Raw genomic sequence first — 26,226 nt, forward strand, 5'->3', positions numbered from 1 at the left:
TCACTGCACATCATCATACCGATACTATACAATATGGAGTCATTACATAGACCCTGCACCGCCACCATATTATCACTGCACATCATCATACCGATACTATACAATATGGAGTCATTACATAGACCCTGCACCGCCACCATATTATCACTGCACATCATCATACCGATACTATACAATATGGAGTCATTACATAAACCCTGCACCGCCACCATATTATCACTGCACGTCATCATACCGATACTATACAATATGGAGTCATTACATAGACCCTGCACCGCCACCATATTATCACTGCACATCATCATACCGATACTATACAATATGGAGTCATTACATAAACCCTGCACCGCCACCATATTATCACTGCACATCATCATACCGATACTATACAATATGGAGTCATTACATAGACCCTGCACCGCCCCCATATTATCACTGCACATCATCATACCGATACTATACAATATGGAGTCATTACATAGACCCTGCACCGCCACCATATTATCACTGCACATCATCATACCGATACTATACAATATGGGGTCATTACATAAACCCTGCACCGCCACCATATTATCACTGCACATCATCATACCGATACTATACAATATGGGGTCATTACATAAACCCTGCACCGCCACCATATTATCACTGCACATCATCATACCGATACTATACAATATGGAGTCATTACATAGACCCTGCACCGCCACCATATTATCACTGCACATCATCATACCGATACTATACAATATGGAGTCATTACAAAAACCCTGCACCGCCACCATATTATCACTGCACATCATCATACCGATACTATACAATATGGAGTCATTACATAAACCCTGCACCGCCACCATATTATCACTGCACATCATCATACCGATACTATACAATATGGTGTCATTACATAGACCCTGCACCGCCACCATATTATCACTGCACATCATCATACCGATACTATACAATATGGAGTCATTACATAAACCCTGCACCGCCACCATATTATCACTGCACATCATCATACCGATACTATACAATATGGAGTCATTACATAAACCCTGCACCGCCACCATATTATCACTGCACATCATCATACCGATACTATACAATATGGAGTCATTACATAAACCCTGCACCGCCACCATATTATCACTGCACATCATCATACCGATACTATACAATATGGTGTCATTACATAAACCCTGCACCGCCACCATATTATCACTGCACATCATCATACCGATACTATACAATATGGAGTCATTACATAAACCCTGCACCGCCCCCATATTATCACTGCACATCATCATACCGATACTATACAATATGGAGTCATTACATAGACCCTGCACCGCCACCATATTATCACTGTACATCATCATACCGATACTATACAATATGGAGTCATTACAAAAACCCTGCACCGCCACCATATTATCACTGCACATCATCATACCGATACTATACAATATGGTGTCATTACATAATCCCTGCACCGCCACCATATTATCACTGCACATCATCATACCGATACTATACAATATGGAGTCATTACATAAACCCTGCACCGCCACCATATTATCACTGCACATCATCATACCGATACTATACAATATGGAGTCATTACATAGACCCTGCACCGCCACCATATTATCACTGTACATCATCATACCGATACTATACAATATGGAGTCATTACATAAACCCTGCACCGCCACCATATTATCACTGCACATCATCATACCGATACTATACAATATGGAGTCATTACATAGACCCTGCACCGCCACCATATTATCACTGCACATCATCATACCGATACTATACAATATGGAGTCATTACAAAAACCCTGCACCGCCACCATATTATCACTGCACATCATCATACCGATACTATACAATATGGAGTCATTACATAGACCCTGCACCGCCCCCATATTATCACTGCACATCATCATACCGATACTATACAATATGGAGTCATTACATAGACCCTGCACCGCCCCCATATTATCACTGTACATCATCATACCGATACTATACAATATGGGGTCATTACATAAACCCTGCACCGCCACCATATTATCACTGCACATCATCATACCGATACTATACAATATGGAGTCATTACATAGACCCTGCACCGCCACCATATTATCACTGCACGTCATCATACCGATACTATACAATATGGAGTCATTACATAAACCCTGCACCGCCACCATATTATCACTGTACATCATCATACCGATACTATACAATATGGAGTCATTACATAAACCCTGCACCGCCACCATATTATCACTGCACATCATCATACCGATACTATACAATATGGAGTCATTACATAAACCCTGCACCGCCACCATATTATCACTGCACATCATCATACCGATACTATACAATATGGAGTCATTACATAAACCCTGCACCGCCACCATATTATCACTGCACATCATCATACCGATACTATACAATATGGAGTCATTACATAAACCCTGCACCGCCACCATATTATCACTACACATCATCATACCGATACTATACAATATGGAGTCATTACATAGACCCTGCACCGCCACCATATTATCACTGCACATCATCATACCGATACTATACAATATGGAGTCATTACATAGACCCTGCACCGCCACCATATTATCACTGCACGTCATCATACCGATACTATACAATATGGGGTCATTACATAAACCCTGCACCGCCACCATATTATCACTGCACATCATCATACCGATACTATACAATATGGAGTCATTACATAAACCCTGCACCGCCACCATATTATCACTGCACATCATCATACCGATACTATACAATATGGAGTCATTACATAGACCCTGCACCGCCACCATATTATCACTGCACATCATCATACCGATACTATACAATATGGAGTCATTACATAGACCCTGCACCGCCACCATATTATCACTGCACATCATCATACCGATACTATACAATATGGAGTCATTACATAAACCCTGCACCGCCACCATATTATCACTGCACATCATCATACCGATACTATACAATATGGGGTCATTACATAAACCCTGCACCGCCACCATATTATCACTGCACATCATCATACCGATACTATACAATATGGAGTCATTACATAAACCCTGCACCGCCACCATATTATCACTGCACATCATCATACCGATACTATACAATATGGTGTCATTACATAAACCCTGCACCGCCACCATATTATCACTGCACATCATCATACCGATACTATACAATATGGGGTCATTACATAAACCCTGCACCGCCACCATATTATCACTACACATCATCATACCGATACTATACAATATGGAGTCATTACATAGACCCTGCACCGCCACCATATTATCACTGCACATCATCATACCGATACTATACAATATGGAGTCATTACATAGACCCTGCACCGCCACCATATTATCACTGCACATCATCATACCGATACTATACAATATGGAGTCATTACATAAACCCTGCACCGCCACCATATTATCACTGCACATCATCATACCGATACTATACAATATGGAGTCATTACATAGACCCTGCACCGCCACCATATTATCACTGCACATCATCATACCGATACTATACAATATGGAGTCATTACATAGACCCTGCACCGCCACCATATTATCACTGCACATCATCATACCGATACTATACAATATGGAGTCATTACATAAACCCTGCACCGCCACCATATTATCACTGCACATCATCATACCGATACTATACAATATGGAGTCATTACATAGACCCTGCACCGCCACCATATTATCACTACACATCATCATACCGATACTATACAATATGGAGTCATTACATAGACCCTGCACCGCCACCATATTATCACTGCACATCATCATACCGATACTATACAATATGGAGTCATTACATAAACCCTGCACCGCCACCATATTATCACTGCACATCATCATACCGATACTATACAATATGGAGTCATTACATAAACCCTGCACCGCCACCATATTATCACTGCACATCATCATACCGATACTATACAATATGGAGTCATTACATAGACCCTGCACCGCCACCATATTATCACTGTACATCATCATACCGATACTATACAATATGGAGTCATTACATAGACCCTGCACCGCCACCATATTATCACTGCACATCATCATACCGATACTATACAATATGGAGTCATTACATAAACCCTGCACCGCCACCATATTATCACTGCACATCATCATACCGATACTATACAATATGGGGTCATTACATAAACCCTGCACCGCCACCATATTATCACTGCACATCATCATACCGATACTATACAATATGGAGTCATTACATAAACCCTGCACCGCCACCATATTATCACTGCACATCATCATACCGATACTATACAATATGGAGTCATTACATAAACCCTGCACCGCCACCATATTATCACTGCACATCATCATACCGATACTATACAATATGGAGTCATTACATAAACCCTGCACCGCCACCATATTATCACTGCACATCATCATACCGATACTATACAATATGGAGTCATTACATAAACCCCGCACCGCCACCATATTATCACTGCACATCATCATACCGATACTATACAATATGGAGTCATTACATAAACCCCGCACCGCCACCATATTATCACTGCACATCATCATACCGATACTATACAATATGGAGTCATTACATAGACCCTGCACCGCCACCATATTATCACTGCACATCATCATACCGATACTATACAATATGGAGTCATTACATAGACCCTGCACCGCCACCATATTATGATGTATGGATGTAGTCACATAAGCCCGTGCATAGAGTTGTGCGACCGTCCTTCTACATCGGCCTCTATCCACCTATACAGATAATGTCTATATACAATTTTCGTAAAATGTATCTTTATGTTTCCAGCGTTGTCTGCGGTTTAGTTTCCGCACTGGTTTTGGCGCCGGTTCTATGGTGAGGCGCGGTGGCGGCGTCTGGAGGAGGAAACTTTTTTTGTCGCAACTAAATTTGCCGCAAACGTATATGTTATATACATACTGGAACATCCCGGCTCCCACCGCAGAGAAGAGAGGAAAAAAAAACATCTTTTCCATATTTTTTGTCATTTCTTACTGTTGACTCTGCAGAAACTCTTCCTGTCGCTCTCATTCATTCCCGCCTGGATTACTGTAATCCTTTACTAATTGGCCTCCGTTACTAAACTCTCCCCTCTCCAATCCATGCTGAATGCCGCAGCCAGGAGCATTGTCCTCTGCAGCCGCTTCACTGATGCCTCTGCTCTGTGCCAGACATTGCACTGGTTGCCTATCCGTTACAGAATCCAATATAAACTTATCACTCTCACCCACAAAGCTCTCCACAGTGCTGCACCGCCCTACATCTCCTCCTCAGCTCTATCACCTACCCGTCCTCTCCACAGTGCTGCACCGCCCTACATCTCCTCCTCATCTCTGTCTATCACCTCCCATCCTCTCCACAGTACTGCACCGCCCTACATCTCCTCCTCATCTCTGTCTATCACCTCCCATCCTCTCCACAGTACTGCACCGCCCTACATCTCCTCCTCATCTCTGTCTATCACCTCCCATCCTCTCCACAGTACTGCACCGCCCTACATCTCCTCCTCATCTCTGTCTATCACCTCCCATCCTCTCCACAGTACTGCACCGCCCTACATCTCCTCCTCAGCTCTGTCTATCACCTCCCATCCTCTCCACAGTACTGCACCGCCCTACATCTCCTCCTCAGCTCTGTCTATCACCTCCCATCCTCTCCACAGTGCTGCACCGCCCTACATCTCTTCCTTATCTCTGTCTATCACCTCCCATCCTCTCCACAGTACTGCACCGCCCTACATCTCCTCATCTCTGTCTATCACCTCCCATCTTCTCCACAGTACTGCACCGCCCTACATCTCTTCCTCATCTCTGTCTATCACCTCCCATCCTCTCCACAGTACTGCACCGCCCTACATCTCCTCCCTCATCTCTATCACCTACCCATCCTCTTCACAGTGCTGCACCGCCCTACATCTCCTCCCTCATCTCTATCACCTACCCATCCTCTTCACAGTGCTGCACCGCCCTACATCTCCTCCCTCATCTCTATCACCTACCCATCCTCTTCACAGTTCTGCACCGCCCTACATCTCTTCCTCATCTCTGTCTATCACCTCCCATCCTCTCCACAGTACTGCACCGCACTACATCTCCTCCCTCATCTCTATCACCTACCCATCCTCTTCACAGTTCTGCACCGCCCTACATCTCTTCCTCATCTCTGTCTATCACCTACCCATCCTCTTCACAGTGCTGCACCGCCCTACATCTCCTCACTCATCTCTATCACCTACCCATCCTCTTCACAGTGCTGCACCGCCCTACATCTCTTCCTCATCTCTGTCTATCACCTACCCATCCTCTTCACAGTGCTGCACCGCCCTACATCTCCTCACTCATCTCTATCACCTACCCATCCTCTTCACAGTGCTGCACCGCCCTACATCTCCTCCCTCATCTCTATCACCTACCCATCCTCTTCACAGTGCTGCACCGCCCTACATCTCCTCCCTCATCTCTATCACCTACCCATCCTCTTCACAGTGCTGCACCGCCCTACATCTCCTCCCTCATCTCTGTCTATCACCCTACCCATCCTCTCCACAGTGCTGCACCGCCCTACATCTCCTCCCTCATCTCTGTCTATCACCCTACCCATCCTCTCCACAGTGCTGCACCACCCTACATCTCCTCCCTCATCTCTGTCTATCACCCTACCCATCCTCTTCACAGTGCTGCACCGCCCTACATCTCCTCCCTCATCTCTGTCTATCACCCTACCCATCCTCTTCACAGTGCTGCACCACCCTCCATATCCTCCCTCATCTCTATCTATCACCTACCCGTCCTCTCCACAGCTCCACACCGCCCTACATCTCCTCACTTATCTCTATCTATCACCTACCCGTCCTCTCCACAGCTCCACACCGCCCTACATCTCCTCCCTCATCTCTATCTATCACCTACCCGTCCTCTCCACACCTCCACACCGCCCTACATCTCCTCCCTTATCTCTGTCTATCACCTTCCCATCTTCTCCACAGTGCTGCACTGCCCTACATCTCCTCACTTTTTTCAGTCTATCACGTTCCTGTCCTCTCCACAGTTCTGCACCGCTCTACATCTCCTCCCTTATCTCTGTCTATCACCTACCTATCCTCTCCACGGTTCCACACCAACCTACATCTCCTCCTCATCTCTGCCTATCACCTACCCGTCCTCTCCACAGTTCTGCACCCCCCTACATCTCCTCCTCATCTCTGCCTATCACCTACCCATCCTCTCCACAGTTCTGCACCCCCCTACATCTCCTCATCTCTGCCTATCACCTACCCGTCCTCTCCACAGTTCTGCACCCCCCTACATCTCCTCCCCATCTCTGCCTATCACCTATCCGTCCTCTCCACAGTTCTGCACCCCCCTACATCTCCTCCCTCATCTCTATCACCTACCCATCCTCTTCACAGTGCTGCACCGCCCTACATCTCCTCCCTCATCTCTGTCTATCACCCTACCCATCCTCTCCACAGTGCTGCACCACCCTACATCTCCTCCCTCATCTCTGTCTATCACCCTACCCATCCTCTTCACAGTGCTGCACCGCCCTACATCTCCTCCCTCATCTCTGTCTATCACCCTACCCATCCTCTTCACAGTGCTGCACCACCCTCCATCTCCTCCCTCATCTCTATCTATCACCTACCCGTCCTCTCCACAGCTCCACACCGCCCTACATCTCCTCCCTTATCTCTATCACCTACCCGTCCTCTCCACAGCTCCACACCGCCCTACATCTCCTCCCTCATCTCTATCTATCACCTACCCGTCCTCTCCACACCTCCACACCGCCCTACATCTCCTCCCTTATCTCTGTCTATCACCTACTCGTCCTCTCCACAGTTCCGCTCCGCCCTAAAGCTCCTCCCTCATCTCTGTCTATCACCTTCCCATCTTCTCCACAGTGCTGCACTGCCCTACATCTCCTCACTTTTTTCAGTCTATCACGTTCCTGTCCTCTCCACAGTTCTGCACCGCTCTACATCTCCTCCCTTATCTCTGTCTATCACCTACCTATCCTCTCCACGGTTCCACACCAACCTACATCTCCTCCTCATCTCTGCCTATCACCTACCCGTCCTCTCCACAGTTCTGCACCCCCCTACATCTCCTCCTCATCTCTGCCTATCACCTACCCGTCCTCTCCACAGTTCTGCACCCCCCTACATCTCCTCATCTCTGCCTATCACCTACCCGTCCTCTCCACAGTTCTGCACCCCCCTACATCTCCTCATCTCTGCCTATCACCTACCCGTCCTCTCCACAGTTCTGCACCCCCCTACATCTCCTCATCTCTGCCTATCACCTACCCGTCCTCTCCACAGTTCTGCACCCCCCTACATCTCCTACCTCATCTCTGCCTATCACCCCACACTTCTTCTCCACAGTTCTGCATCCCCCTACATCTCCTCCCTCATCTCTGCCTATCTCCCCACCCGTGCCCTCCTTTCTGCTAATGACCCAAGACTGGTATCCTCAATAATTCGAACCTCACACTCCCCTTTTCAAGATTTCTCACGAGCTGCACCAATGCTCTGGAACACACTACCAAGAACAATCCGACTAATTCCCAACATCCACACCTTTAAGCGGGCCCTAAAAACGCCTTTCTTTAGACCGGCCTATCAGCTCACTGCCCTGATCTAATCTAGTCCCATTCTGCCCTTCATAAAATTTGCTCCCAATTCTTGCCCTCGTATCCTCTGGTTCCTGGCTCTTCATGTATACTTTACACTCTATGTATAGATTCTGGTCGATGACCGCTCCATGCAGCTGGTTTTGAATCCCCTATTAAATCGAGGGGTGGACCATATATGACAAGCTTCCCCCCCATTCACCTCTTGTGCCCCCCTATTTCCTCATAGACTGTAAACTTCTAAATTTTGTAATGGCTCATATTGTCTGTACCTGTCCCCTCTGAATTGTAAAGCGCTGCGGAATATGTTGGCGCTATAGAAATAAAACGTATTATTATAATCCTATCCTGTGTGATACTGTCTGCTGAGCTGTGTATCTAATCCTCTCCGGTGTGATACTGTCTGCTGAGCTGTGTATCTAATCCTATCCTGTGTGATACTGTCTGCTGAGCTGTGTATCTAATCCTCTCCTGTGTGATACTGTCTGCTGAGCCGTGTATCTAATCCTCTCCTGTGTGATACTGTCTGCTGAGCTGTGTATCTAATCCTATCCTGTGTGATACTGTCTGCTGAGCCGTGTATCTAATCCTATCCTGTGTGATACTGTCTGCTGAGCTGTGTATCTAATCCTCTTCTGTGTGATACTGTCTGCTGAGCTGTGTATCTAATCCTCTTCTGTGTGATACTGTCTGCTGAGCTGTGTATCTAATCCTCTTCTGTGTGATACTGTCTACTGAGCTGTGTATCTAATCCTCTCCTGTGTGATACTGTCTGCTGAGCTCTGTATCTAATCCTTCCGTGTGATACTGTCTGCTGAGCCCTGTATCTAATCCTTCCCTGTGTGATACTGTCTGCTGAGCTGTGTATCTAATCCTCTCCTGTGTGATACTGTCTGCTGAGCTGTGTATCTAATCCTATCCTATGTGATACCGTCTGCTGAGCAGTGTATCTAATTCTATCCTGTGTGATACCGTCTGCTGAGCCGTGTATCTAATCCTATCCTATGTGATACCGTTTGCTGAGCCGTGTGTCGAATCCTATCCTGGGTGATACCGTCTGCTGAGCCGTGTATCTAATTCTATCCTGTGATACTGTCTGCTGAGCAGTGTATCTAATCCTCTCCTATGTAATACTGTCTGCTGAGCTGTGTATCTAATCCTATTCTGTGTGATACTGTCTGCTGAGCTGTGTATCTAATCCTATCCTGTGTGATACTGTCTGCTGAGCCGTGTATCTAATCCTCTCCTATGTAATACTGTCTGCTGAGCTGTGTATCTAATCCTATCCTGTGTGATACTGTCTGCTGAGATGTGTATCTAATCCTCTCCTGTGTGATACTGTCTGCTGAGCTGTGTATCTAATCCTCTCCTGTGTGATACTGTCTGCTGAGCTGTGTATCTAATCCTCTCCTGTGTGATACTGTCTGCTGAGCTGTGTATCTAATCCTCTCCTGTGTGATACTGTCTGCTGAGCTGTGTATCTAATCCTCTCCTGTGTGATACTGTCTGCTGAGCCGTGTATCTAATCCTATCCTGTGTGATACTGTCTGCTGAGATGTGTATCTAATCCTCTCCTGTGTGATACTGTCTGCTGAGCTGTGTATCTAATCCTCTCCTGTGTGATACTGTCTGCTGAGCTGTGTATCTAATCCTCTCCTGTGTGATACTGTGTGCTGAGCCATGTATCTAATCCTCTCCTGTGTGATACTGTCTGCTGAGCTGTGTATCTAATCCTCTCCTGTGTGATACTGTCTGCTGAGCTGTGTATCTAATCCTCTCCTGTGTGATACTGTCTGCTGAGCTGTGTATCTAAGCCTTTCCTGTGTGATACTGTCTGCTGAGCTGTGTATCTAATCCTCTCCTGTGTGATACTGTCTGCTGAGCTGTGTATCTAAGCCTTTCCTGTGTGATACTGTCTGCTGAGCTGTGTATCTAATCCTGTCCTGTGTGATACTGTCTGCTGAGCTGTGTATCTAATCCTCTCCTGTGTGATACTGTCTGCTGAGCTGTGTATCTAAGCCTTTCCTGTGTGATACTGTCTGCTGAGCTGTGTATCTAATCCTCTCCTGTGTGATACTGTCTGCTGAGCTGTGTATCTAAGCCTTTCCTGTGTGATACTGTCTGCTGAGCTGTGTATCTAATCCTCTCCTGTGTGATACTGTCTGCTGAGCTGTGTATCTAAGCCTTTCCGGTGAGTGAGACTCCCGTGATGTTAGACGCAGTTACCGGACAACACGACTAATCACAGCGCCCGCCTCACACGGCACACGGTCGGCGACACGACGCTGTTCGCTTTTCCCGCCCTTTTATCTTGGCCCCACCCACTTTGTTTATGGTATCGTCCTCCTCTCTGGCCCCTCCCTCCTCTCGTCGTGACGTAATCACTGAGCGACAGTCAGTGCACGTTGTGTCAGGAGGAGTCGTCGCTGCACGTTGTGTCCGCTCCGGGAGAGCACGGGAGGTTGTCAGGACCGGGGACGTTACGCTGTAAGGTCTGTGTGTGAGACTCCGATGACGCTTTCTGCCATTTGAGTCTTCCTTTGCATGTTCAGTGTGATGGGGTGGACGGTCTGTGTGAGGAGGAGGAGGAGGGGGGATTATTTGGGGTTTTTCCTCACACTTTTGATCCCCGTTTCCTTCCATGAGGGTCTGTGTGAGGAGGAGGAGGAGGAGGAGGAGGGGGGCGTCTGTGGTCTCTGTTCTGGCCGCCCTGTGATCTGTGACAAGTGCAGGGGACTGTTTGTTTTAATTTGCTGTGTAGAAGGGATTTTTCTATGTGGCAAAATGGTGGCACAGAGCTAGGATGCGCAGCACCGTCTGATCAATGGGGTCCAGACGCTGAGACGTCTATCGAGCATGACCCCTTAGTGGTGTCTACTCCCCCCTCCATCTCCTAGTGCGTCTATGCTGCCCTCAAGCTCCAGTGGGGTCTGTGCCCCCCCTCTCCTAGTGGCGTCTTTGCTTGCCCCCCTTTTCTCCTAGTGGCGGCTATACTTGCCCCCCCCTTTCTCCTAGTGGCGCCTATGCTTGCCCCCCCCCCTTTCTCCTAGTGACGCCTATGCTTGCCCCCCCCCTTTCTCCTAGTGGTGCCTATGCTTGCCCCCCCCTTTCTCCTAGTGACGCCTATGCTTGCCCCCCCCCCTTTCTCCTAGTGACACCTATGCTTGCCCCCCCTTTCTCCTAGTGGCGTCTATGCTTGGGCCCCCCCTTTCTCCTATAGCGCCTATGCTTGCCCCCCCCCCCCTTTCTCCTAGTGGCGCCTATGCTTGCCCCCCCCTTTCTCCTAGTGACGCCTATGCTTGCCCCCCCTTTCTCCTAGTGACGCCTATGCTTGCCCCCCCTTTCTCCTAGTGACGCCTATGCTTGCCCCCCCCTTTCTCCTAGTGGCGCCTATGCTTGCCCCCCCCCTTTCTCCTAGTGGCGCCCATGCTTGCCCCCCCCCTTCTCCTAGTGGCGCCTATGCTTGCCCCCCCCTTTCTCCTAGTGGCGCCTATGCTTGCCCCCCCCCCCTTTCTCCTAGTGGCGCCTATGCTTGCCCCCCCTTTCTCCTAGTGGCGCCTATGCTTGCCCCCCCCTTTCTCCTAGTGGCGCCTATGCTTGCCCCCCCTTTCTCCTAGTGGCGCCTATGCTTGCCCCCCCTTTCTCCTAGTGACGCTTATGCTTGGCCCCCCCTTTCTCCTAGTGACGCTTATGCTTGGCCCCCCCTTTCTCCTAGTGACGCTTATGCTTGGCCCCCCCTTTCTCCTAGTGACGCTTATGCTTGGCCCCCCCTTTCTCCTAGTGACGCTTATGCTTGGCCCCCCCTTTCTCCTAGTGACGCTTATGCTTGGCCCCCCCTTTCTCCTAGTGACGCTTATGCTTGGCCCCCCCTTTCTCCTAGTGACGCTTATGCTTGGCCCCCCCTTTCTCCTAGTGACGCTTATGCTTGGCCCCCCCCCTTTCTCCTAGTGGCGCCTATGCTTGCCCCCCCCCCCTTTTCTCCTAGTGGCGCCTATGCTTGCCCCCCCTTTCTCCTAGTGGCGCCTATGCTTGCCCCCCCCTTTCTCCTAGTGACGCTTATGCTTGGCCCCCCCTTTCTCCTAGTGACGCTTATGCTTGGCCCCCCCTTTCTCCTAGTGACGCTTATGCTTGGCCCCCCCTTTCTCCTAGTGACGCTTATGCTTGGCCCCCCCTTTCTCCTAGTGACGCTTATGCTTGGCCCCCCCTTTCTCCTAGTGACGCTTATGCTTGGCCCCCCCTTTCTCCTAGTGACGCTTATGCTTGGCCCCCCCTTTCTCCTAGTGACGCTTATGCTTGGCCCCCCCTTTCTCCTAGTGACGCTTATGCTTGGCCCCCCCTTTCTCCTAGTGACGCTTATGCTTGGCCCCCCCTTTTTCCTAGTGACGCTTATGCTTGGCCCCCCCTTTCTCCTAGTGACGCTTATGCTTGGCCCCCCCCTTTCTCCTAGTGACGCTTATGCTTGGCCCCCCCTTTCTCCTAGTGACGCTTATGCTTGGCCCCCCCTTTCTCCTAGTGACGCTTATGCTTGGCCGCCCCTTTCTCCTAGTGACGCTTATGCTTGGCCCCCCCTTTCTCCTAGTGACGCTTATGCTTGGCCCCCCCTTTCTCCTAGTGACGCTTATGCTTGGCCCCCCCTTTCTCCTAGTGACGCTTATGCTTGCCCCCCCCCTTTCTCCTAGTGACGCTTATGCTTGGCCCCCCCCTTTCTCCTAGTGGCGCCTATGCTTGGCCCCCCCCTTTCTCCTAGTGGCGCCTATGCTTGGCCCCCCCCCTTTCTCCTAGTGGCGCCTATGCTTGCCCCCCCCTTTTCTCCTAGTGGCGCCTATGCTTGCCCCCCCCCTTTTCTCCTAGTGGCGCCTATGCTTGCCCCCCCCTTTCTCCTAGTGACGCCTATGCTTGGCCCCCCCTTTCTCCTAGTGACTCCTATGCTTGCCCCCCCCCCCCCCCCCACTCTCCCAGTGGTGTCTATACCCCCCCCCCTCTCCAAGTGGTATCTATGCTCCCTCTCTCCTAGTGGTGTCTGTGCCCCTTATTTACTTGTATGGAGCATATCGCTGTCCAGTGCCTCGGTATAGCTTTTACCCTCAGGACCCTCCATCCGCAGGATTGTATGATGACCGCATCTGATGAGCTGGGAATTTCCCTTTACCTGCTGATCAGTCGAGAATTATTGGGAGCTTTAGATCTTCTGCTTTTCCCAAAACTGGAGCGTTCCCAACCTCGTGTATTAAAACTGATACGGTTACATTTACTTGATATTCACAAGACCTCGCTGAGTTGAGGTCGGCCGTTTGTAGGAGCATTTCATGTCAACATTAGTTTTGGGTCTACCTCTGATTTTACTTTTAAAGAACGCAGTGAATAAGGTAAAAAAAATAAATAAAAATTAGAACGTCTGTTCTCGTCCATACAGAAAGCAATATGGAAGATGACCAAGAGCCGACGACTGAAAGCCGAGGAGAGGTGGAAGAGAAAGTAGATCCGGAGGATGGAGAGGACGACACCGAGATGGTGGAGGACGACGAGGAGGAGAAGGCCTCAGAGGGCAAAAAGAAGGCGGTTGTCCCCGGAATCATATACTTGGGTCACATCCCTCCTCGGCTCCGACCAAGTCATATCCGCAAGATGATGGGCGCCCATGGAGAAGTGGGAAGGATCTTCCTGCAAGCTGAGGGTGAGAACAAGAGGGGTCTATGATCTAGGTTGGAGGAATAACTCATAGCTGTACCTTTTAAAAGAGGCATACTGTATGTCCCCGAGGGGCTGTTCATAATGTAAAAGTCTCTTATACTCGCCTATGGGGCGGCTTGCTCCTCTCTTACGATCACCGTCCTCTTTCCTGCTTTGTGTGGATGATGCATCCTATATCTGGGGAAACCCAGTGACTGGTTCCCTTTAATAAAAGTGGTCAATGACATGCGTATTCGGTAAATGTCATCCATGATTGTTCATTAGCATTTTTTTTTTAAATTAAAGGGAACCTGTCAGGTGCAATATGCACCCCGGACCACGAGCAGTTCTGGGTGAATATTGCTAATCCCTGCCTAATCATCCATGTATACTCTAGATCCTTTATAATATGCTAATTAGGCCAGGGACTAGTCCCCTGGGCGTTACTTCCCTTGTCTAGTCGTCCCCCTTAGCATGTAAGCATACCTCTGTGGGCCAGAGCTGGAAACCGTTGATTCATAGGGATGATGAGTGTTGCAACCCACTGAACAGATCATAGGGATAGACCATTAATTAAAGGGAACCTGTCAGGTGCAATATGCACCCAGAACTACGAGCAGTTCTGGGTGAATATTGCTAATCCCTGCCTAACCGTCCCTGTATCTATTAGCATAGGTAAAGAGACCTTTAAGAAAAGTATTTCTAAAGATCCCTTATAATATATGCTAATGAGGCCAGGGACTAGTCATAAAGGGTATAAGTTCCCTTGGCTAGTCGGCCCCCTTAGCATGTAAGCATACCTCTGTGAGCCAGAGATAGCTGATTGATAGTGATGCTGAGTGTTGCAGCCCACCAATCAGATCCTAGGGATACACCATTAATTAAAGGGAACCTGTCAGGTGCAATATGCCCCCGCACCACGAGCAGTTCTGGGTGCATATTTCTAATCCCTGCCTAACCGTCCCTGTATCTATTAGCATAGGTAAAGACATCTTTAGGAAAAGTATTTCTAAAGATCCTTTATAATATGCTAATGAGGCCAGCGACTAGTCACAAGGGTGTTACTTCCCTTGTCTAGTCGGCCCCCCTTAGCTTGTAAGTATGTCCCTGTGGACGTGCAAACATGCTAATGAATGTACAGCATCAGAGGCATGGTCGTGCTCACCGCTGTCTGCCGACACCCGGCCCGACGCTGGTTTTTGGTTCAGCGCGTATGATCAGAAGTCCCGGACTTCCAGTCATACGTACTATAAAGCCGGGTGTAAACGTCCCGGCTTCAAACTGGTGTAGTGCGCATGACCGGAAGTCCTGGGATGTTCTGATCATTCGCATTGAGCAGAAAACCAGTGGTGGCAGCAGAGGTGAGAGCGTGCTACCATGCTAAGAGGGCCTACTAGCCAAGGGAAGTAACACCCTTGCGACTAGTCCCTGGCCTCATTATAAAGGATCTTAAAGAGATCTTTAGAAAAAGTATTTTTAATCTGATACTAGATGTCGGGATTAGCAATATGCACCCAGAACTGCTCGTGGTTTTGGCTGCATATTGCACGTGACAGGGTCCCTTTAATTAATGGTCTACCCCTATGATTTGATCGGGGGTGCGACACTCACCAACTGATCAACTGTTTCCGGCGCTGGCTGGAATTCTCCTACTGCCAGAACAGAGCAGTCATTTCTATAATGGCCGGGGCCGGGTTCTGCAGATCCACCACCTATCAGGAATTGGTGGCCTTTCCTAAGGCAATCAATGAAGTATTGCCCCCTCTTTTGGGGAGGGAGACTCTGCTTTATGGTAACAGGGGGCCAGGTCTAAATTCTCATTGGATCCTTAATGTTTTTGACAGATCGCGCTATCCGAAAAAAGAAAAAGAAGGCCGGCAGCAACGCCCGTGACTTCACGGAAGGATGGGTGGAATTCCGAGACAAAAAGGTGGCCAAGCAAGTGGCGTTCAGTCTGAACAACACCCCAATGGGTACCCGAAAAAAGAGCCGATTCCATGACGACCTATGGTGTATGAAGGTAAGATGGGAGTAATTTTGAGTGTTATTTTGTTGTAATCTCTGCCTGATTTTCAGTGACCCCCTCCTTCACCCTTTTACTTTCCCAGTATCTCCACCGCTTCAAGTGGTCCCACCTGAGTGAGAGGCTGGCCATCGAGAGGCAGGTGCGGAGGCAGAGGATGCGCGCAGAAGTGTCGCAGGTTAAGAGGGAGACCAACTTCTACCTCCAGAACGTGGAGCGCAGCAAAAAGATCGCCAAATCTGAGCGCAAAAAGGCGGCAGAGCCGAGCGGTAAGACTGTGCCCGACAAGCAATGGAACTTTACACAGCGGAAGACTGAAGAGGAAATACAGGCGCTTAAATCAGGCGGCGGCGACAAGAAGCGTCTGCAGAAACGGCAGGAACAGGCGCAGCGAGCCGAGGAACAGGCGCAGACCAATCGCTCACTTCTTCACAAGATCTTCAATGTTTCCTGAGGATGAAACTTCACACTTATTGATTTCTTATATCGGCTTTCTCCCCGACGTGGCAAGTCATGGACGGATGTACAGGAAAGCTGCGTCTGTGCTGCATAATGAGACTCTGTATAGATTTCCTATTACAGTTTGATTTTGTCAAAACTATTATTAATGAAAAGGTATGAATAACGTCTAGATCAGTTGGTATCCAACTGCGGGGACTCTCAGCGCTCTACTGTCCTCCCCCGCTATACTGTGGTTTACTTAGTGCGGCTTCACTCTATCGTGGGTACCGGGGAAGGGGGCGGCAGTGGTGCTGGAGCAGGGCCTCGGGAGGCAAGGGTGGTGGTGGAGCAGGGCGATGCCCGCCGCGGGCCCTGGCAGGAACATGCAGAAACTGTCAGCAGTACAGGCTTCAAAGATATGGCGCATGGAGTCGGCGCATGTGCAGATAGTGTTATCGGCTCAATGACAAGCCGAGATCTCACCTGTGCATGCGCCACCTCCGGGCGCTGTTTTCCTTTTAAAGGCCGCTTTACACGCTACGATTTATCTGACGATCTCATTAGCGATGTGACACGCCCAGATCATTGTTACGATTTGCCGAGGTCGTTTTGTAGCGGTCACACGTACCCATCTCACAAGCGACGCAAAATCGTTCAGCGATATATTGTTTGCCCAAGGCGGTCGTGTGGATGTTGTTCGTCATTGGCAGGTTGTCAAACATAGCAATATGTCTGCTGCCTTCCAAACGACGAACAATATTTTGAAAGTGAACGACGTGTCAACGATTTTTAACCTATTTGCGATTGTTCGGAGTTGCGCGTAGGTGTCCCACGCAACAACGTTGTCAACGATGATGGAAGTGCATCACGGGATCCGTGACCCTGACGACATATGGTCAGATAAATCGTAGCGTGTAACACCGCCTTTAATGTGCTGCTGGGAGATGAATGGGCTGGAAGCGGCACGTGTGCAGATGAGAGCTTTATCTGCACACGCGCCACCTCCGGGTGTTGTCATTTGAAGCCCACACCGCCGACATTTTCAGGATGGTTCCTGCCTCACCGCCTGCAACGCATAGTCCAGAGACTTGTCCCTGTCATCATTCTCCACCATCCCCCGGTAAGCTAGATTTAGCTTATAAGACGCACTCCGCCAAAAGAGCCTCTTTTGAATCTGAAAAATACGCACAAATAAAGTAAATATAACTCTGCTACTATGTGGATTTTTACTAATGGTGGAATGTAACGCCTGCGATAGGTGAGGGATCATTGTACGCATCTTCTTCCAGCAGGCTCATAGAGAATGCATGGACCAGCAGACAAGCACGCTCGCTCCCTGTAGGTGGTAACCCTTCTACTGGAATACCCCTTTTATAATACCCCGCAGAGGGCGCTACTGAGCAGATGCACTGATAGGGGCATATACATCGGAGTTGGCCAATCTTTTATAAGCGGGTTGTCCAGCTTTTTCGATGTGTCAGTGAATGGAGTCGGGCACGAGTCTCAGCCGGTGTTTGGGGAGCAATTCAATCATTGTACAGTGATGCTGCATAGATCAGCGGCAGAGCCTCAGGACTCATTGAGAGGTCCGTGCACATCAGTCCTATCTCTGCCTGCAACGCACGGACCCCTCACAGCTCTCCTGACCCAGACGTGACCACCTCATAGAAATATATGACCCTCGTGCTCTGGATGGGACATCGGACTGATGGGCATCTGCATGAGCCCTAATAGTGAGTGTCATCCGACCCATGGGTGCTGAGATGTGTGTCCAGCAGGGGGCGATATCCATCTCTCAGGACCGATAAGATAATAAAATATTATTTATATATATATATTTTTTTTTCTTTTCTTATTTTATTTTTCTTCAATCTGCTGTAATGTTTATTCTTCTTTCCGATCCGCTGATGCCTTTGCCATTTTAAATATTTAATAAAAAGCGACTGTATGGATCTATCTCCAAAGGATTAGACTACGGCCACAGCCCCAGTCAGGCTGAGCACGGGGTCCGGAGCCTTTCCTCTATGACGGTGCGATATGGGCTGTTACAGGCTGCAACTTCTGTAGGGAAGCAGTGAAGAGCAGTGTGACCACAATGTTTCTACAATGTTACTGCATGGAGAAAAGCATTTCTGTGCATTCAGCCGCCCTCCTGGCATTGGGGCACAAGATTCCAGTACTGGCGCTGGGTTAGCTGGAGGGAGTGGTAATGGATGAGGGGCCGTCGTCCGGGTACACAGGAGCAGTAAGTGATGAGGGGGCCGTCAGACAGGAACACGGGAGCGGTAACGGATGAGGGGCAATTGCTGGGCACATGGGAGCGGTAACGGATGAGGGGCAATTGCTGGGCACATGGGAGCGGTAACGGATGAGGGGCAATTGCTGGGCACATGGGAGCGGTAACGGATGAGGGGCAATTGCTGGGCACATGGGAGCGGTAACGGATGAGGGGCAATTGCTGGGCACATGGGAGCGGTAACGGATGAGGGGCAATTGCTGGGCACATGGGAGCGGTAACGGATGAGAGGCAATTGCCAGGCACATGGGAGCGGTAACGGATGAGGGGTCCGTCGGCCGGGTACACAGTGTGCACAGCAGGATGGGTCCCAGCTCTGATTTATATTACAGATGGCATCATTTCACATTTGCAGAGATTATAGTTAATCCAAATTTGCTGCTCATCTCTGACAATTCAACAATGACGTCACTGCGGGGTCAGCTCCCAATGTAAATATGTGAGAAACGGGTGAGAGTCCGACCCACATACCTATGTATCCGAATAAGGGGGTCCCCACATACGCCCATCACTTACTCTACTAGGTATGCACCAGTGTTACAGTCGTGTGTCCTCTGAGACAGTATCACACAGGAGAGGATTAGATACACAGCTCAGCAGACAGTATCACACAGGAGAGGATTAGATACACGGCTCAGCAGACAGTATCGCGTGTAATATGCTTAGATACAGCAGCTGTTCAGACAGTATCGCAGTGTTAGATATGTGGCTGAACATCACTCCCTGGAGATTACGATGTACCGCTGATGACTACATCCTGTGACTTGTGCTTCAACTTAGAAAAGGTGACAAACAGCACAGAACATTAGATCCGCTCGTTTGGCCCCTGTGGTCTCGTCAGATCCTCTCGTCCGGATTCAGTGGTCTTGTCAGATCCGCTCATCTGGCCCTGGTGGTCTCGTCAGGTCCGCTCGTCCGGCCCCGGTGATCTTGTCAGATCCTCTTGTCCGGCGCCACTGGTCTCGCCAGATCCGCACTTCTGGCCCCGCTGCTTTCCTGAAATCCACTCGTCCGGATTCAGTGGTCTCGTCAGATCGGCTCGTGCGGGCAGGGTGGTCACACCAGATCCGTACGTCCGGCCCCGCTGCTTTCCTTTAATCCGCTCATCCAGCCCTGCTAGTATCGTCAGATCCGATAGTCCGGCCCCACTCCTTTCCTCGGGTCCGCTCGTCCGGCCCCGCTCCTTTCCCCGGGTCCGCTCGTCCGGCCCCGCTCCTTTCCCTGGGTCCGCTCGCCCGGCCCCGCTCCTTTCCCCGGGTCCGCTCGCCCGGCCCCGCTCCTTTCCCTGGGTCCGCTCGCCCGGCCCCGCTCCTTCCCCCGGGTCCGCTCGCCCGGCCCCGCTCCTTCCCCCGGGTCCGCTCGCCCGGCCCCGCTCCTTTCCTCGGGTCCGCTCGCCCGGCCCCCGCTCCTTTCCCCGGGTCCGCTCGCCCGGCCCCGCACCTTTCCCCGCGTCCGCTCGTCCGGCCCCGCACCTTTCCCCGCGTCCGCTCGTCCGGCCCCGCACCTTTCCCCGCGTCCGCTCGTCCGGCCCCGCACCTTTCCCCGCGTCCGCTCGTCCGGCCCCGCCGCTTTCTTTAGAGCTGCTCGTCCGGCCCCTTCCTTTCCTTAGAGCTGCTCATCTGGCCTCTCTCCTTTTTCCTCGGGTTTGCTCGTCCGGCCCCGCTCCTTTCCTCTGGTCCACTCGTCCGGCCCTGCCGCTTTCCTTAGAGCCGCTCGCCCGGCCCCGCCGCTTTCCTTAGAGCTGCTCGCCCGGCCCCGCCACTTTCCTTAGAGCCGCTCGTCCGGCCCCGCTGCTTTCCTCTGGTCCACTCGTCCGGCCTCGCCACTTTCCTTAGAGCCGGTCGCCCAGCCCCGCCGCTTTCCTTAGAGCCGCTCGTCCGGCCTCGCCACTTTCCTTAGAGCCGCTCGCCCAGCCCCGCTGCTTTCTTTAGAGCCGCTCGCCCGGCCCCGCCACTTTCCTTAGAGCCGCTCGTCCGGCCCCGCCGCTTTCCTTAGAGCCGCTCGTCCGGCCCCGCCGCTTTCCTTAGAGCCGCTCGTCCGGCCCCGCCGCTTTCCTTAGAGCTGCTCGCCCAGCCCCGCTGCTTTCCTTAGAGCCGCTCGTCCGGCCCCGCTGCTTTCCTTAGAGCCGCTCGTCCGGCCCCGCTGCTTTCTTCTGGTCCACTCGTCCGGCCCCGCCACTTTCCTTAGAGCCGCTCGCCCGGCCCCGCCGCTTTCCTTAGAGCCGCTCGCCCGGCCCCGCCGCTTTCCTTAGAGCTGCTCGCCCGGCCCCGCCACTTTCCTTAGAGCCGCTCGTCCGGCCCCGCTGCTTTCCTCTGGTCCACTCGTCCGGCCTCGCCACTTTCCTTAGAGCCGGTCGCCCAGCCCCGCTGCTTTCTTTAGAGCCGCTCGCCCGGCCCCGCCACTTTCCTTAGAGCCGCTCGTCCGGCCCCGCCGCTTTCCTTAGAGCCGCTCGTCCGGCCCCGCCGCTTTCCTTAGAGCCGCTCGTCCGGCCCCGCCGCTTTCCTTAGAGCTGCTCGCCCGGCCCCGCCACTTTCCTTAGAGCCGCTCGTCCGGCCCCGCCGCTTTCCTTAGAGCCGCTCATCCGGCCCCGCTGCTTTCCTCTGGTCCACTCGTCCGGCCTCGCCACTTTCCTTAGAGCCGGTCGCCCAGCCCCGCTGCTTTCCTTAGAGCCGCTCGTCCGGCCCCGCTGCTTTCCTTAGAGCCGCTCGTCCGGCCCCGCTGCTTTCTTCTGGTCCACTCGTCCGGCCTCGCCACTTTCCTTAGAGCCGCTCGTCCGGCCCCGCCACTTTCCTTAGAGCCGGTCGCCCAGCCCCGCTGCTTTCCTTAGAGCCGCTCGTCCGGTCTCGCCACTTTCCTTAGAGCCGGTCGCCCGGCCCCGCCACTTTCCTTAGAGCCGGTCGCCCAGCCCCGCCACTTTCCTTAGAGCTGCTCGCCCGGCCCCGCCACTTTCCTTAGAGCCGCTCGTCCGGCCCCGCCACTTTCCTTAGAGCCGCTCGCCCAGCCCCGCCACTTTCCTTAGAGCCGCTCGTCCGGCCCCGCCACTTTCCTTAGAGCCGCTCGCCCGGCCCCGCCACTTTCCTTAGAGCCGCTCTCCCAGCCCGGCCGCTTTCCTTAGAGCCGCTCGTCCGGCCCCGCCGCTTTCCTTAGAGCCGCTCGTCCGGCCCCGCCGCTTTCCTTAGAGCCGCTCGTCCGGCCCCGCTGCTTTCCTTAGAGCCGGTCGCCCAGCCCCGCCACTTTCCTTAGAGCCGCTCGTCCGGCCCCGCCACTTTCCTTAGAGCCGGTCGCCCAGCCCCGCCACTTTCCTTAGAGCCGCTCGTCCGGCCCCGCCACTTTCCTTAGAGCCGCTCGTCCGGCCCCGCCACTTTCCTTAGAGCCGCTCGTCCGGCCCCGCCACTTTCCTTAGAGCCGCTCGTCCGGCCCCGCCACTTTCCTTAGAGCCGCTCGCCCGGCCCCGCCACTTTCCTTAGAGCCGCTCTCCCAGCCCGGCCGCTTTCCTTAGAGCCGCTCGTCCGGCCCCGCCGCTTTCCTTAGAGCCGCTCGTCCGGCCCCGCCGCTTTCCTTAGAGCCGCTCGTCCGGCCCCGCTGCTTTCCTTAGAGCCGGTCGCCCAGCCCCGCCACTTTCCTTAGAGCCGCTCGTCCGGCCCCGCCACTTTCCTTAGAGCCGGTCGCCCAGCCCCGCCACTTTCCTTAGAGCCGCTCGTCCGGCCCCGCCACTTTCCTTAGAGCCGCTCGTCCGGCCCCGCCACTTTCCTTAGAGCCGGTCGCCCAGCCCCGCCACTTTCCTTAGAGCCGCTCGTCCGGCCCCGCCACTTTCCTTAGAGCCGCTCGTCCGGCCCCGCCACTTTCCTTAGAGCCGCTCGTCCGGCCCCGCCACTTTCCTTAGAGCCGCTCGTCCGGCCCCGCCACTTTCCTTAGAGCCGCTCGCCCGGCCCCGTCACTTTCCTTAGAGCCGCTCGTCCGGCCCCGCCACTTTCCTTAGAGCCGCTCGCCCAGCCCCGCCGCTTTCCTTAGAGCCGCTCGCCCAGCCCCGCTGCTTTCCTTAGAGCCGCTCGTCTGGCCCCGCCACTTTCCTTAGAGCCGCTCGCCCGGCCCCGCCGCTTTCCTTAGAGCCGCTCGTCCGGCCCTGCCACTTTCCTTAGAGCCGCTCGTCCGGCCCTGCCACTTTCCTTAGAGCCGCTCGTCTGGCCCCGCCACTTTCCTTAGAGCCGCTCGCCCAGCCCCGCCGCTTTCCTTAGAGCCGCTCGTCCGGCCCCGCAGCTTTCCTTAGAGTCGCTCGTCCGGCCCCGCCGCTTTCCTTAGAGCCGCTCGCCCGGCCCCGCCGCTTTCCTTAGAGCCGCTCGTCCGGCCCTGCCACTTTCCTTAGAGCCGCTCGTCTGGCCCCGCCGCTTTCCTTAGAGCCGCTCGCCCGGCCCCGCCACTATCCTTAGAGCCGCTCGCCCAGCCCCGCTGCTTTCCTTAGAGCCGCTCGTCCGGCCCCGCCACTTTCCTTAGAGCCGCTCGTCCGGCCCCGCCACTTTCCTTAGAGCCGCTCGTCTGGCCCCGCCGCTTTCCTTAGAGCCGCTCGTCCGGCCCCGCAGCTTTCCTTAGAGCCGCTCGTCCGGCCTCGCCACTTTCCTTAGAGCCGCTCGTCCGGCCCCGCCGCTTTCCTTAGAGCCGCTCGTCCGGCTGACCTGATATTCTTCATTTATAGACCCACGTCCTGCATCGATCGTCAGGAGACGACGGCAGGAATCATGAATATTAATGTCCGACCTGGAGGAGGGAAGAGTTAAACGAGTCTGTGTCCTTCCTAATTACGCCAGCAGTAAGCAGTGCTCTAATCCCGCAGGCCTCTCATCAGCTGCCCCCTCCTACCGCGTGACCTAAATTCCTGAGCCCCCCGTCATTATTCTAATTACAGCCCATTAGCCAAGGTGCTGCGGACTCGTCCCTCAGATCCAGCACTTGTGTCCTACACTGGAATGTGGGGGCTCCGCGGCCCCCCGAGCCCCACCAGCCACGCAGACAATAAGTGGATTCACTAATGGGTGACTGCACAATGCACTGCGATCCATGAACGTAACTGGGCAGAAATGCATTATCCTGATGGTAGCAGAGGTCCTGCAGCCCCTCTATTATTAAGGCTTGTATGGCCATCCTAATTATTAAATAACCTTTCATCTCGCATAGATGACGCCATGAGAATCTGGGGTCATATATCTGGGAATTTCCCCATTCTTATGGTCTTTGTCTGTGGGTGAGTTCTCTGGTCTAGCATTCTGCCAGCACTATAAGAGCTGGAGCATCCTTTCACTCACTTCCCAGAATGCATGGCACCTGCTATTGTCAAATGACACCCCTACCCTGAACTGAAAGCCTGTCTCTCTGTTATGCTTGTATACAGTGTAGCATAACCCCTGCCCCGCTTTCTATACATGGACAAACCCCCCCCCAATTACCATACATGGACAACCCCTGCTTACTGTACATATACAAAAACCACACCCCCACTTACCATACATGGTCAAATCCCCACTCCTTACCCCACCCCCATATACTACACAGCTCCACCCCTGCTTACAGTACAGACATCCCTACCACCCAACTTACTGTAAAGAGACAAAGCCCCACCCCCACTTACCATACAGAGAAAGCCCCACCCCCACTTACCATACAGAGAAAGCCCCACCCCCACTTACCATACAGAGAAAGCCCCGCCCTCACCATACAGAGAAAGCCCCACCTCCTTACTGTACAGAGAAATCCCCACCCCCACTTACCAGAGAAAGACGCGCCCTCACCAGAGAAAGCCCCCACTTACCATAGAGCCCCGCCCCCACTTACTATGCAGAGAGCCCCACCCCCACTTACCCTACAGAGAAGCCCCGCCCTCACCGTACAGAGAAAGCCCCACCCCCACCTACCCTACAGAGAAAGACCCACCACCACTTATCAGACAGAGAAAGCCCCCACTTACCAGTGAAAGACTCGCCCCCACTTACTATACAGAGAGAGCCCCACCCTCACTTACCCTACAGAGAAAACCCCCGCTTACCCAAAAGAGAAAGCCCCGCTCCCAGTTACTGCAGAGAAAGCCTCACCTCCTCTTACTGTACAGAGAAAGCCCCACCCCCACTTACCCTACAGAGAAAGCCCCCACTTACCATACAGAGAGCCCCGCCCCACTTACCATACAGAGAAAGCCCCCACTTACCCTACAGAGAAAGCCCCACCCCCACTTACCCTACAGAGAAAGCCCCGCCCCCACTTACCCTACAGAGAAAGCCCCGCCCTCACTTACCCTACAGAGAAAGCCCCCGCTTACCCAAAAGAGAGAGCCCCGCCCCCAGTTACTACAGAGAAAGCCCCACCCCCACTTACCCTACAGAGAAAGCCCCGCCCTCACTTACCCTACAGAGAAAGCCCCCGCTTACCCAAAAGAGAAAGCCCCGCCCCCAATTACTGCAGAGAAAGCCTCACCTCCTCTTACTGTACAGAGAAAGCCCCACCCCCACTTACCCTACAGAGAAAGCCCCCACTTACCATACAGAGAGCCCCACCCCCACTTACCAGAGAAAGACGCACCCCCACTTACCAGAGAGCCCCACCCCCACTTACCAGAGAAAAACCCGCCCCCACTTACCAAACAGAGAGCCGCACTTACCAGAGAAAGACGCACCCCCACTTACCATACAGAGAGACCCGCCCCCACTTACCCTACAGAGAAAGCCCTGCCCCCCAGTTACCCTACAGAGAGCCCCACCCCCACTTACCTTACAGAGAAAGCCCCCGCTTACCCAACAGAGAAAGGCACACCCCACTTACCCTACAGAGAGCCCCGCCCCCACTTACCCTACAGAGAAAGCCCCGCCCCCACATACCGTTTTCCCTCTCCGTCTTTCTGCTGCTATAGATGGATGACACGTGACGACAGGCGGAGGACAGACGGAGACACATTATACTTGCAGTGATTTACACATTGTTTATCACATTTTCGGGTCTGACCGCAGCGGGACCA

At 52.4% G+C, this 26,226-nt stretch overlaps 1 protein-coding gene across 2 annotated transcripts; it reads left to right on the forward strand.

The window, feature by feature from the left end:
* The first annotated feature begins 11,181 nt into the window (after positions 1-11,181).
* ABT1 (activator of basal transcription 1) lies at positions 11,182-18,767 on the forward strand. 2 transcript variants are annotated; one of them, XM_075322969.1, is made up of 4 exons: positions 11,182-11,291; positions 14,213-14,473; positions 16,314-16,489; positions 16,578-18,767. In XM_075322969.1, the coding sequence occupies exons 2-4, from the start codon at positions 14,221-14,223 to the stop codon at positions 16,944-16,946; spliced, it is 798 nt and encodes a 265-aa protein (XP_075179084.1). In that variant the 5' UTR covers positions 11,182-11,291; positions 14,213-14,220; the 3' UTR covers positions 16,947-18,767. The 2 variants fall into 2 exon arrangements, with proteins under 2 accessions (XP_075179084.1, XP_075179085.1); XM_075322970.1 differs by having other exon boundaries at positions 11,182-11,286.
* Positions 18,768-26,226: the final 7,459 nt, after the last annotated feature.

Source organism: Anomaloglossus baeobatrachus, chromosome 9 (genome assembly GCF_048569485.1).
Source record: "Anomaloglossus baeobatrachus isolate aAnoBae1 chromosome 9, aAnoBae1.hap1, whole genome shotgun sequence".
Classification (NCBI taxonomy): domain Eukaryota; kingdom Metazoa; phylum Chordata; class Amphibia; order Anura; family Aromobatidae; genus Anomaloglossus; species Anomaloglossus baeobatrachus.